General features: G+C 51.5%; 3 protein-coding genes across 3 annotated transcripts; 1 reads left to right on the forward strand and 2 right to left on the reverse strand.

The window, feature by feature from the left end:
• Positions 1–7,626: 7,626 nt before the first annotated feature.
• F5891DRAFT_987252 (uncharacterized protein) lies at positions 7,627–9,656 on the reverse strand (the record flags this gene model as incomplete). Its single annotated transcript, XM_041377878.1, has 8 exons — positions 7,627–7,862; positions 7,915–8,022; positions 8,066–8,149; positions 8,196–8,894; positions 8,942–9,103; positions 9,154–9,207; positions 9,260–9,331; positions 9,383–9,656. The coding sequence occupies 8 exons, from the start codon at positions 9,654–9,656 to the stop codon at positions 7,627–7,629; spliced, it is 1,689 nt and encodes a 562-aa protein (XP_041217620.1).
• A 304-nt stretch (positions 9,657–9,960) lies between these two features.
• Positions 9,961–12,076, forward strand: F5891DRAFT_987253 (uncharacterized protein; the record flags this gene model as incomplete). The annotated part of the gene is made up of 6 exons (XM_041377879.1): positions 9,961–10,098; positions 10,159–10,842; positions 10,893–11,006; positions 11,057–11,101; positions 11,154–11,514; positions 11,568–12,076. 6 exons carry the CDS (start codon positions 9,961–9,963, stop codon positions 12,074–12,076), a joined length of 1,851 nt encoding a protein of 616 aa, XP_041217621.1.
• A 382-nt stretch (positions 12,077–12,458) lies between these two features.
• On the reverse strand, positions 12,459–13,632 carry F5891DRAFT_1198428 (uncharacterized protein; the record flags this gene model as incomplete). The annotated part of the gene is made up of 4 exons (XM_041368629.1): positions 12,459–12,815; positions 12,879–13,129; positions 13,182–13,530; positions 13,579–13,632. 4 exons carry the CDS (start codon positions 13,630–13,632, stop codon positions 12,459–12,461), a joined length of 1,011 nt encoding a protein of 336 aa, XP_041217622.1.
• Between the last annotated feature and the right edge of the window lie 16 nt (positions 13,633–13,648).

Below are 13,648 nucleotides of genomic sequence, written 5' to 3' on the forward strand. Positions count from 1 at the left end.
GCGAAGCGACGACGGTAAAATCGTCGCGGATCACTTCGCGCCCCTGCGCTGTATTCGCGCCAAGACATTGGAAGGGCCCACTCTCACCTGCGTCTTAGATCAAGGCACGGAAGTAGTAGTCATGCCAAGGGAAGTATGGAAAGAGCTCGGCGTACCGCTCAGGTCGGACCATAGCCTCAATATGGAATCGGTGAACACGTCACGCGACACGACACTAGGAGTCATAGAGAACGTCCCGCTTGATTTTGGCGCAGGACCCTTATACTTCCAAGTCCAGGTTATCGAGCGCGCGACCTTTGAAGTTTTACTAGGGCGCCCATTCTTTAAGCTTACCTCGTGTCGCACATTTGATCTGCCCGACGGGGAGCAGGATCTCATACTAACTGATCCTAACGTGCGCAAAGAACTGCGCATTCCAACCCTACCTTGGGTCAAGCGACAGCTCGCAAGAGACGCGAAGTGCGCGAGTCACGCGCATTTGCACGCGCTCAAGGAGGAGGAACAGGGTTTTTAAGTATCGATGATCTGCAGCATTCGCGGGGAGAAGCCCTTAAGCATTCGCCTTCCCAAGTATTTTCCTTATCGCATCAAGTTTCGCATTCTCGCATCACGCCTAACGCGCCGCGCACAGCGCGCGCGGATAGCGCGTCCCATTCTTCGCTCTTAAGGAGCAACAACGCATTACCTTTAGTCTCTACGCATCAATTTCCTTCCTCTTCTATCCCGCAGTATTCGGCGCGTTACGCGCATCTAACATCCACGCAGACCGTTATAGATAAGGCGACTATCGACGCCTTCAATTCTTTTTATTATTATGATCCCGTACTTCACGCGCTGGTTTATAAACCAGTCGCGAAGAAAGTGCGTACGGTACCTACCACTATGCCCGCAGAGTATAGGGTAGTGCGCCAATTGCCAGATGACCCGTTAGCAGGATTACCCGACTTACCTACCCATCCCCCAGAATTCACGCCAGGCGCGCGCAGATAAACTAGACCTTGACCCAGCAAATTGGCTATGGCCAGAAGAACTCAAGTTAGTGCGCTGGCTCGTGCGCGTACACGAACTCGCATTCGCATGGGACGCCTCAGAGCGCGGGCGCCTCAACGAGACCTACTTCCCGCCATACAAGATTCCTACGGTTCCGCACACGCCTTGGTCTCAGCGCAATATTCCAATTCCACCAGCCACTTTAGATGAAGTAGTGCGCATTATCAAGGAGAAGATCTCGTCCGGAGTATATGAACCATCAACGGCCGCGTATCGCTCGCGCTGGTTCTGTGTAGTAAAGAAAGATGGGAAATCCTTGCGCCTAGTTCACGACTTGCAGCCGCTTAATGCAGTAACAATTCGTGACGCGTCGCTTCCGCCTTTTGTTGAACTTCTCGCAGAAGCGTTCGCTGGATACGCGGTGTACGCAATATTGGACTTATATTCAGGTTATGACCAGCGCGCGCTTCACGTAGACTCGCGCGACTTGACGACCTTTGGAACGCCTTTGGGTCCCCATCGGCTAACCACTCTTCCTCAAGGACATGCTAATGCTGTACAGGTTTACCAAGGCGATACCGCGTTTATCCTGCAACACGAGATTCCAGAATTCACGTCGCCATTCGTGGATGATGTCCCGATCAAATCAGTGCGAACGCGCTATCAGCGCGAAGACGGTTCTTACGAGACAATACCCGAAAATGCAGGAATCCGGCGCTTCATCTGGGAGCATTGCATTGTTGTCAATCGCATTCTACAGCGCCTAGAGAACGTAGGCGCAACCGTATCCGCATCAAAGTTTGTTCTAGCCGCGCCTACGGCAATCATTGTCGGACACAAATGCACGTTTGAAGGGCGCGTACCAGAAGAATCCAAGGTACAGAAGATTCGCGACTGGCCAGAACCCACCAATCAGTCGCAAGTGCGCGGATTTTTAGGAACTTGCGGCGTCCTGCGCATATTCATTCGCGATTTCTCGCGCATCGCGCGCCCGCTAGTTAACCTCACCAGGAAAGACGCGCCATTTATATTTGGCCCTGAACAGCGCGAAGCCATGCAGACTCTCAAGGACTCAATTCTAGAATCGCCCGCACTAAGGCGCATCGACTATGATAGCGAGCGCGAAGTCATTCTAGCAGTCGATACTTCCAATATCGCTGTAGGATTTATCTTGCTGCAGATAGGCGAAGACGGAAAGCGCTATCCAAATCGATTTGGCTCAATCGCGCTAAACGACGTGGAAAGGCGCTACTCTCAAGCGAAGCTAGAACTCTTTGGACTCTTCCGGCGTATACATCTTCGGGGTAAAGAATCTGACGGTGGAGGTAGACGCGAAGTATATCAAAGGTATGATCAATAATCTGGACTTGCAGCCTAACGCGACCATCAACCGATGGATCGCGGGTATCCTTTTATTTTCATTCAAACTCGTTCATGTATCCGCGCAAAAGCATAAAGGCGTTGATGGCCTCTCAAGGAGACCAGTCGCCGAGGAAGATCCCATAGAGGACGATAATCATGAGGATTGGATTGATCGCGCATACTCGTTCGCTATCGCGCTTCTGAACGATCGCACGCATCGTATAGCTGGTGGTTCGGGTGACATACGCCACGAAGCGCATCGCACATGTTTCATCTCGCAGAGCGCGCGCGTACCAGCGTTGCGCGTATATTTTGATGTCGCACAGACGGAAGAACCAGAACCAGATATTCCGCGCTCGGACGCGGCGCGCGCGCAAGACGCGCTGATGACCACTATAGAACAGTTTCTTACCACGCGCGAAAGACCCACTGACGTTTCAGGTGAAGAATTCGAGAAGTTCGTGAACAACGCGGCGCGTTATTTCGTTCTGGAAGGCAACCTATGGCGCAGAGCATCGCACGGCAAACACCAACTTGTGTTACCTCCAAACAAGCGCTATCGCGTTCTCAAGGAGGCGCATGACGACTTAGGGCACAAGGGTATCTATACCGTCAGCGCGCGCCTACGGCTACGCTTTTGGTGGCCGCGCATCATCGAAGACATCAAATGGTACGGACAAACGTGTCACGAATGCCAAGTTCGCCAAACGAGGAGGCTGCATATTCCTCCAATCGTCCCCATACCAGGAGGTCTATTTCGCAAAGCGCACATCGACACGATGAAGATGCCCAGGGCGGGCGGATATGAATACCTCGTGCAAGCGCGATGCGCGCTAACGTCGTATCCGGAATGGCGCATGCTGCGCAAAGAAAATACTAACGCGCTAACCGCTTTTATTTTCGAGGAGCTCTTGTGTAGGTGGGGCCCAATCACAGAGATAGTGACGGACAATGCGCCCGCATATAGGCTCGCAGTAGACGAACTCGCGCGCAAATACGGGATTCACCCGATCCGCATCTCGCCATATAATTCTCAGGCAAACGGTATAGTCGAAAGACGACACCGCGATATCCGGGAGGCCATCATTAAAAGCTGCGACGGAGATGATTCTCGCTGGTATCAGGTAGTTCATTCAGTTTTCTGGGCAGAGCACGTCACCATTCATAAAGCGACGGGTTTATCGCCCTATTTCATGATGCATGGCGTCGAGCCGATATTTCCCTTTGATCTTGCAGAAGCGACGTTCCTTGCGCCCTTACCAAGCCGAGGCGCGTTCACCACTACTGATCTTATAGCATGGTGCGCGCGCCAATTGCAGAAGCGCGTAGAAGATATTAACGCGATTAGGGATAAAGTAGTCGCGGCGCGCTACAAGTCCATACGCGATTTTGAGAGACGCTTCCGCGCGTCTATCAAATCACACGACTTCGAACCCGGCGCCTTAGTATTGGTACGCAACTCGAAAGTCGAATACGAGCTGAGCAAGAAGACGAAGCCACGCTATTTGGGACCTATGATCGTAGTGCGTCGCACGAAGGGAGGCTCATATATGTTGGCCGAGTTGGACGGCGCGATCTCAAAACTTCGGTTCGCCGCATTTCACGTCATTCCTTACTACCCGCGTAGCGAGGAGCGTGTATCGGTAACCCAAATGACTGGAGTAGACGACGAGAGCATCGACGAACTAGAAGCGTATGAAACCGTTGAACCCGATGAAGACGAGCCCGAGCGCGCGCAAGATGATTAGCGCGCGCGACCATATTCCGCGCGCCCGCGCATCACTCAATCATATTCGCGCGAACGCGCACCCCTCAAAAACATAAAAACAAAAACACCAGATAATACGAAGAACACAAAAATATTCCATTAAGTACATACTCTCAGTGTTACCCCGGGTTTCGTCCGGTGATATCTCTCATATCATTTGTTCATATAACGCGCATTGCCTGCACATAAACCCCACAGACTCTAGAATATAACAAACGCACCAAGAAACACGCTAATACCCCGCAAGTACATACTGATCACTACCTTAATTGTATAGCGCGCGCATAATCACCTCATTAGAGTTTCACTTTCTAACGCGCGCGCGGCGCCGCGCACCTTTTTTTCTAACTTTCATTTAAGTGCGCGCACGTTATCGCTTCGACGCGCGCGGCGCAACACGGCAGGAATAGATGATGGAAGGCGCACGAAGAAGACAAGACGGGCGCGCACCCCGCAGAAAATTCAGTAAAGTCCATTGCATTACCTTGATCTCGTTGCGCGCTTGTCATTTACTTACATACTTATCATTCTAATTTCTTAAGCCCAGTGAATCAGATAAGGACATGGACATGGACAAGGCAACACAGGATACATTGTACAGGCGCATTGGCGCTTAAGAGACAAGGAAAACAAAAGAGAGGTACATCTACTTAAGAGAGTCATTGATCTGCCTCTCCAATTCAGCCCAAGCGTTGGACATGGCGAAAAACTTGTTGGAATAATTGAGGAGGCCCGCCTGTTGGGCACGCGCATACTGGCGCATCTGGAGAGTGGAAGTGCGCAAGTGCGCATTTTCCTCCTTCAAACGCGCGGCTTCGGCGCGCGCTTCCTTCAACTCCACCGCTGGATCCTTGAACTTGTCCTTTCCCTTAGGCGCAGAACCAGACGCCAAAGGACCAACGGCGCGCACTGGAATATCGCGCGAGGCGCGCACGACTTTCTCCTCCACAGAGCGCTCTCCAACAATCTCTACATCCATCTCAGACTCCTCAGATTCTTCTTCATCCTCAACAGCGATGGAGGAAGCGGTCTCCTTTGCAGACTCAGCAATAGGGCGCTTAGGCATTGGTTTGCGCGGGCGCGCCTTAGGCGCATCAGTAAGGTTGCGCTTAGCTAATCCACAGCAGTCAGCGGCGCGCGCCAATAAAAGACAAGAGGCGCGACTTACAGAAAGTGCAAGCGCGCTTGGACACATCACAAGGAGGGCACCGGCGACCAGGCGCGCCTCCACAGTCAATGTCCTTGGCAATGCAGGCGCCACAGCGCCGCGCTTTGTTCATAGACATGCGCCCGACGCGCGCCTAGCGCAACCAAACATGTTAATAGAGAGGCGCGCCAACAGGAAACAGAAGGCGTACCTTCTTGCTGGCATCAGTACCAGACGCGTCAGTGGCGCGCGCCTCGAGTTCGGAGGCGCCAGTAGCGCGCGCAGCCTGCATGGGAGGCGCCTGAGGAACTGACGCAATCGCCTTCGCCTTCCAGTCCTTCACCACCGCCTCAATCTCCTTACAACTCTTCCGCCCCTGCTTTAACAATTCCGCGCTCTTGTCATCCATCTCCAGCGCCACCGCTAACACACCCGCGCGCGTAGAACAACCGTTCAAAGTAGCCTAGGAGTGTCAGTCCATAACCAAGTCCAATACATGTAAGCGCACTCACCAGCACAGAATACCACTCGCGCAACCACATCTCTTGATCCTCGAGGAGTTCCGCCTTGAGTTCAGGCGCGGACATCACGCATCCCTCCAGGGAGACTAAGATGGAGGCCCAAGCGGTGAAGAGGCGATCGGTATCGGATTCCGCGCTAGCGTCGCCCATAGGCGCGTCCTCAGGAAGCCCTTGCGCCACTGGAACAGGCTCAGGGGAAGGAGTGGCGTTCAGCATAGCAACATTGAAAGTAGGCATGGTGAGAGATTGATAAGAAAGAAGTTAAGAGATCGCGAGAATGCGTCCATCTTCTTATCAACATCTCCCCCGATTACATCATCGATGCTCGCGATCATCAATGGACAACCCTACTCTCGCGATCACCTGATCCCTGTCTATCACCACCTCTCTAAGTCCAGGATCCCGCGCTATAGCACTGAGTGGGGACACTCAGAATGTAAGTCCCCAGGAGATGTAGAGACTCGCGCGTCTCAATGACGAAATATCCGGCCTTTAACCATACATTCCTATATGTTACAGCTCTACTCCTAAGGACCAGTCTCGCGCGAACTCGCGCGCGCCTTATCCGAACTCGCGCGCACTTAGGCGCGCCTTACTTACGCACGCGCTATGCGCGCTTCGCGCGCGCGTTCGCGCACCTCCTCATAGGTCTTCGCGCTATCGTCCGTCCATCCGTCCCATGTCCTTACTGATTCGCTGGTGCGTTATTTCTATCTTATCCATTGAACTAATAAAATCTTCGGTCCGACATCCGCGCTACTTATGGAAAGTTTATTTAAACTTAGTTATAATTAGAGTTGATATGGTTACTCGGTTCGGGAGCGCGCTCGGAAGCGCGCCTTCTCCATTCTTAAATACAGAAGGGTTTCCTTTGGTTCTGGTACTTACTTTTCCCTTATCTTTGTGTACTGGAAAGTGAATAGATCACCTCCCCACTTGTTATCTGATCATATCCTCCTGTCAATCCTCCACCTTTGCACTCACTCCTCAGTAAGATCTTGCCTCTAACGCTTTAGGCGCGCCTTCGCTTCGCGCGCGCATATTCTCGGACCTCCCGCTCACGCGCGCATCTCGCGCGCCTTATCTTCTCGCGCCTATTAGCGCCCGCCTAGCTCACAGAGTTTCCCTCCACTTTATTTCGAGGAACTTCTCTCAGTGGTTGTCCTTTGGGTCGAGTCGTTGTCTCGTATCCCGGTCTTGCTGTTGAGCACCCCTTTAGTTTTAAGTGTTTTCACGTATAGTCAAGATTCCTCATCTACACCGCCCGCCCACACGGTAGGACCAGCCTCCCGGTCTGGTGGCGCCGCACCCGGCTACCGGGCGAATGCCAGTCACGTGGAATCCGCATCAACAAGGACAGCGGAACCTGCAATGCCCATAGCACGCCATCTGACCGGTAAAGAAAATGCAAAGAAGGGAGGAAGGAAACATGCTGCCGAAGAAACTTTAGAAGGGTCGCCTCCTAAAAGGAAAAGAGGCTGAGCAATTGTAAAACAGGTCACCAAGAATGAGATAGAGCCCATGGCGAAGAGACTGAAGAAACGGGTCGCTGAAGAATCCATGGAAGGATCTCCTTCAAAACGCACCCAGAGCAAAACATCCAACCGCCTTCCCACGACGCGTGCGCGCAAACCAAACTCCCGATATGCTACCGACTATGTAAGAACTTGAGCACGAAATTATGCTGCATGGTTTGTATCATAACTCTCTATTCCGGTTTTCTTCGGATACAGAGACATGGACATTGTACATTTTGTTTGTATGGTGATACATAATGCTACTACTACATGGTTCTTTCTATGAATGAAAGTTATAAATCCTCTCAAATCAACCGATGTCTACCGATCACCTTGCTGAAGGTTTGTTATCATGGCATCCAACGGATCCATAATGCGCCTGTGGATGTCCAGCAATCGGTAGATTGCAACAACATCCTCACCGAGCTCTGTCACTCTGTCCCGAACGTCTGCGTATGCACCTATGAGCCTTTGGTTCGCCCGCAATGTGGCTGCCGGAAGTGAGTCGGGCATGCCAGCAGGATTTTGCTTGACCATATTTTGTGTAGATGCATTTCCTGTTCCAAATATATGTAAGGTATAACCATTCTACAAGTCACTACGACTTACGCTGATCAGTACCGATGTTGTTCAGGCGCTGGATGGCACGGTGCATCGACAGGCTGGCCTCCTGAAACGTGTTCCGTTGGGACACTCCATGCGAATATGCTGAGCAAGCTACACGATTAGCAGCATATACAACATATCCGAAAACACTCACATCCAGCATCCGACGTGAGGTCGATTACTTCCGGTATCTCTATGCTCATCGGCCCATATCTGGCGTCTCTTGTTGATTTGGGAGCTGCAATACGATTAGCGACAAGTATAGAATATCAGGACTAACTTACATCCAGAAGACGATGTCAGGTCGATTATATAAAGCCCATCCATCGGAGTCGGACTGTTCGTCCAGCGACCAATTTGTCCGTTTTGAGGGTCATGTCTTGATGCAATATCCTGGTTGTCGGCATCACTTCCCCATCCGCAGTCATAAGGGTCCTCCGGAATCGCGACCGGGGACGCACTGTCGGGATCTTTTTCTTCCTCCCATCTGCAATCGTACAGGTCTTCTGTTGCAACACTGGAGATGAATGCTGCACCATCATCCTGCTGATTGCTCCATCCGCAGTCGTATGGATCTTCTGCGCATTCAACTGTCATAACCGAGTCCGTGAGCCCAGCACCATCATCTGGTCGATGCTCCCATCCACAATCATATGGATCGTCTTGATGGCCGATTGTCATCGACGAGGCCGTGGGTTGCGCATCTACAGCATCCTCCCATCCGCAGTCGTATGCGTCTTCTTCCTCAACCATAGGCAGACCCGGTACCAGACCATTCTTCGACTCATCCTCCCGTTCAAAGTTGTTTGAGTCTTCCTTCACTCCCGGTGTATCGACTTCCATGCGATCATCCCATCCGCAGTCATAAGGATCTGCTTGCTCTCCTGAGAACAAGCTCGAGAGGATATCTTCTGCAGCTGGTGCGTCCTCCCACCCGCAATCATAAGGGTCCATTGTTAGTGATCCGGCGGTATCATCCGCGGCTATGCTAATGATTAGTTTCACCCGAGCAGGGTATGCGGGCGCTCACCTCTATCCGGCCCCTTATCTTCATGCATGGGTTCATCTACGGAACCACTATTCACCTGCGTCAGACTGAGAGGCGACCAGTCCAAGTTGGTGAGTCCCCGGGATCGTGGAATGGCCTTTGCTGCAATGGCAGTACCGTGAGTCATGTCAAGGACATGGATATCTTTAACAAAGGATGAGAATATCTCTATATTGTGACGGGATGTGACATACCAGCTAGCATGCTTGTAACTTCATCAAATTCTCCGAAAAAGCACATGTCATATCCTGTGTTATAAAGTTAGCTTAGTGATTCAAGTCAGGCCAGAGAATAACATACTTATGTCCCTGTTTGCGATGGGATCATTTGTCCACTCTTGGCTCAACTGCACCTCATCAGCCAAATTATATTCTGGGAGAGTTATGAGCATTCCCGGGTCAGAAGCTTCGACAGCCGACTTACGTTTGAACCTTATATAAGGTTCCACTCCAATCAGGCCCTTAAACCTCGGGATCTGGGAAAGTACGGGCGGAATCCATGAGTCCAATGGGGTATATCCACACCACCAGGCGAGGGGCCCTTCGAATTTGTGTTGTGCTACCTCCGGAGAGTCGCTACGCGTAGATCTGAGTGAGTCAGAGGAATTGACATAGCTACTATCAGAAGTGGCACTGGTGACCGAGTCATCGTCATCCGAATATACCGCTGTAGCAAAGCGAACTTGCTTTCCAAACATGACTGTTTTGTGTAAAATAAGGAGGTCAGGGAAGGATTACAATGGGCCAAGATGTACTTCCATATGTGGATCACCCGACTGTGGCACTGTGGTTGTGGCAGTGGAATGCGTGGGACAATAAGCTGTATTACGTGATAATGGTGTTAACAGGTCCACAGCACCGTGCTTCCATAATGGCCACGCGTTCTCGGAAACGCCCATAACCAAAGTATTGGTATAAATCCCGAGACTTATGAAAAAGAATCGAAGTTATCTTTCTTTGCGTATACCATCACCCGTTGCTCACTAGTTTCTATACGCAATTATGACACCTTCGGAGATAGCAAACAACGCTCTCCAGGCTACGCTCGAGACTGTACAATCATTGATGAAGCGATGTATGAAATTAAAGGAAAGTGATCCAGGCACACTGACGTTATCGGATGAAATCACCAGACACCTGGTGAGTTTTGCTCGACTAGATCTATACTGTGTTTTGGATAACTAACTACATTTGGTGCAGGCAAAAGATTTGAAGCTGTATGGGGGAAGCGCGACATCGTTCTCCCCTCAGCTGCTATCCTGTGCCGCCGTAGTACGGGAGCACTCCAAGGCTGGCATTTTTGTGTCATTGCCCGACTGGAGGACCGTCATAGACGACGACCCGCGCATTAGGAGTCACCCGCGGTTTCACAAGACCGTGGACTACCGCCCCTCCACCTTGCCCGAACACAAACCCCCCGCGTCGGCGTCGGCGGTCCCGGAGGAGGCTGCAAAACCTCTTGCAGAATCCATCCCTGTAATGATGCCGGCGACGCCATCTGTTTCAAATACATTCGTACCTAGCACTCCCGTGTTGCAAACCTCGGAGGTTCCGGTAATGGAACCCATGGTATCGGACATCCGAAGTAGCGCTGCCGACACAACAGCATGGGAGGCATTGACCCCCCTTCCGTATTCCATCGCTCCCGTGATGGTGAGACACAATATCCCTATGGTTGGAGGCATGAAGACACAACCGGAGACAACCTTGCGGCCCAGGAAGACGAAAAGGAAAGTAGAAGAGAGCGACAATGATAGCAAAGAAGCGGAGGCATTGAGCGGACTCACACAAACGCCCATATCCCAGAAACCAATTCGCAAACAGAAGAAGAAGTTTATGTCGGATGAAGAGGACCACAGGGCCGCTGGTACCATTATTGTTAAGGTGACTCTCATAGTATATCTCTGGTCATTGCTCACCGGAAATTGATATAGCACAAGGCTTTGTCGGTCAAGACATTCAATGTTGTGGCTCCAGATGCCACATCAGCAGGTACTTCCGCACCAGAATGGTTGGACGACAGAGGCTTTTGGGATGAAGAAACCAGGGTGAGTCGTCTCTGCCTCTGTGAATTCGGGTCTTACTTCCACGCTTTTAGCCTGCCAGATGGGGTCTGGATTCCAACATCGCCATAACGGTGGAGGTAAGTAGGCAAGCAAATGCATGCTGTCAATGTTTGCTGACCCATGGTCCAGCAATCCGTTCGCTACCACTCCTGGAAATGTGACAAATGTGTCAAGTTGAAGGTTCCTTGCGTTGTTCTTCCTGACAAGAAGTTCGGATTCACCAGACTAGCCTGCGCAAACTGCGATGAAATGAAGATCGCCTGCACGATCGACAGCGCTGGTGTGAGGCAGAGGTTGCAAGTAAAGGCGAAGGAAGCTGTGGGCGAAGCGAATATCAATCCTCTTCCCAAACGTCCCAGTACACGGGCAAACAAGTCGCACCCTGCCGCCAAAAGTCTGGAAAAATCTGCTCTGGCGAAGACCACGAAACCGGCCACGTGTTCCAACTCGCATGCGGCGCAAACGGTTGCCGTGGATGATACACTGAACGGTATGCCTCTCGGTGGTATCATTGGAACTCACTGAGCTTTGCCCCTGACATAGAAAAACCCACGAGGCCTAAATACGAGGCTCCGCTGGCACCCCACAACATGGGGTCGTCGGATCTTTCCACACCCTCGGAAGCAGCGCTCCCTGCAATAGCATCCATCCCAGCGCCATTTCAGCCATCGTTACCCACCAATCTTTCGGAGCCGGAACCTAGCGGAAGGGATATACTCCGAAGCATCCAGGACCTTGGCAGGAGATTCGATCTCCTTGCAACCAATGAGCGGGTGGACACGTTGGATGTGAGGGTTGATTCGGTGGAGGACAGGTTTGGATGGAGGCTAATGGAGCTGGAGAAACAGATCACTGCCTCGGATGTGCGTTGGCAATCAGTGACATCGTCCATGGGTAATCTATCGATGTCCTTGCGAGTGCATAAGAATGATCCGGCAGTTCACCGTCCTGGTTCCTCCAATGATTCCACATACAAACTGCAAACTGCCGCCGCTGATGAACGCCTGGGAATCTCGACAGTCGGTAGGGAACGCACATATGCGTGCAATTAGTCGATTATGACGGATGTAGAACGTGATATCGGGACATTGGCATTCATTGTGATGCACGCCTGCGCCCCAGACTCTCCTCAATTGGATGAGGATTCAATCCCATGTTGCCGACTCTTCACAACATCATATGCGAAATCGGACGGGTGGGTCTTTACCAGTTGCATACCATGAGGTCATCTTGTTTCCTACTTTTACATTCCAAAGTTACGTCGGATTTGACTATATTGTATGAAACTAGTAATGTCAATCCAGTAGAGCAATCAACTACAGCTACATCACTAGTATCCAAAGCAAAGCATATAAACCGAGTAGTAGGCAAAACTGCATGAAATTAGGTGACGCCAGCCCCACAACTCAATGTCGATCCGGATATGACATAAATCTACTTATCGGACATTGCTGACGGCGTGCTGGACAATCGGGATGATTTGATTGAATTTGCGTGAATAACAGGGGTATCATGATGATAACCTGTCCGTGCAGCCGATGCGGATGTTTCGAGGCAGCCTTGCACACCAGTCGCTACAGATGGGTCCCATGCATGCATCCACTGTCTGCCAACCGTAGAGATGCCCACATCATCAACACCCCCGGCGCCATGGAGCCACCCCGGAAGTTGAGCAGTCGGGTGCTGTGGAGGAGCGTAGGCCGTGGTGTTTACACGAGGTCGATGGGCTTCCAGGTCGTCTTTGTGGTCCCGGAGACAATTTGACAAATGCCTGACCGACGATGACATGGCCTTCCATTGTGCATCGGATGAATTTATGAGTCACTCTAAAGTTGCCAGCCGATGGCCAAAGACTTCCTCCACCGAATTGACCTTGGCATCCAATGCATCCACCCTCTCATTGGTGGCAAGGAGGTCAAACTTGCTCCCAAGGTCCCGGATGGCCTGCAGAATGTCTTTTGCGGTTGGCTCTTGTTCCGCTGGACGATCGACTCCCATAGGGTGGACTTGCTCCGATTGGCTGGTCTGCCCGGGTTTGGCAATGAGTGAGACCAGCGTCTCTTCCACAGGAGTCACTGTCAAATTTATCGGTTGTTTCTCAACATCTAAGGCAGTTGCGGATAAGGACAAGTGCTATTCTGAGATAGCTGCACTCACTACCACGTTCGTCAATTTCTTTCACAACAGGGGTGGATAAAGGCACGGCTGGCATGGTCAATGGTGCCGGTGGGTCCTTTTTCAACATCTCGCTGACAGCTCGGGCCTTGGGGACGCGCGACCTGGAGCGCTTGGGACGATCGGCGGCTTGTGTCACCGCCGTTGCTTTGGCTTGAGCCTGCAACCTGTCCCGGACCCCCATTCCATCAATTGCGCAAGTCACCTTTGTCCTGTCGCAATTCGTGCAAACGAGTCGTATGCATCCGACTTTTTTGTCCGGCAGAACAATGCAAGGTTTGCCTGATTTCTTGCATTTGTCACATTTCCGCGGATGGTAGCGAATGGAATGCTGACATGGGTCAACATGTGCTGCCGTTGACAAGTCAAACAAACGTACCTCCACTGCTGTAGCAATCGTTGAATCCAGACCCCAATCATTAGGCTGAAACATTTGTATAGTAAGTTCC

Source organism: Suillus fuscotomentosus, assembly GCF_016647785.1.
Source record: "Suillus fuscotomentosus strain FC203 chromosome Unknown F5891scaffold_151, whole genome shotgun sequence".
Taxonomy (NCBI): Eukaryota; Fungi; Basidiomycota; class Agaricomycetes; order Boletales; family Suillaceae; genus Suillus; species Suillus fuscotomentosus.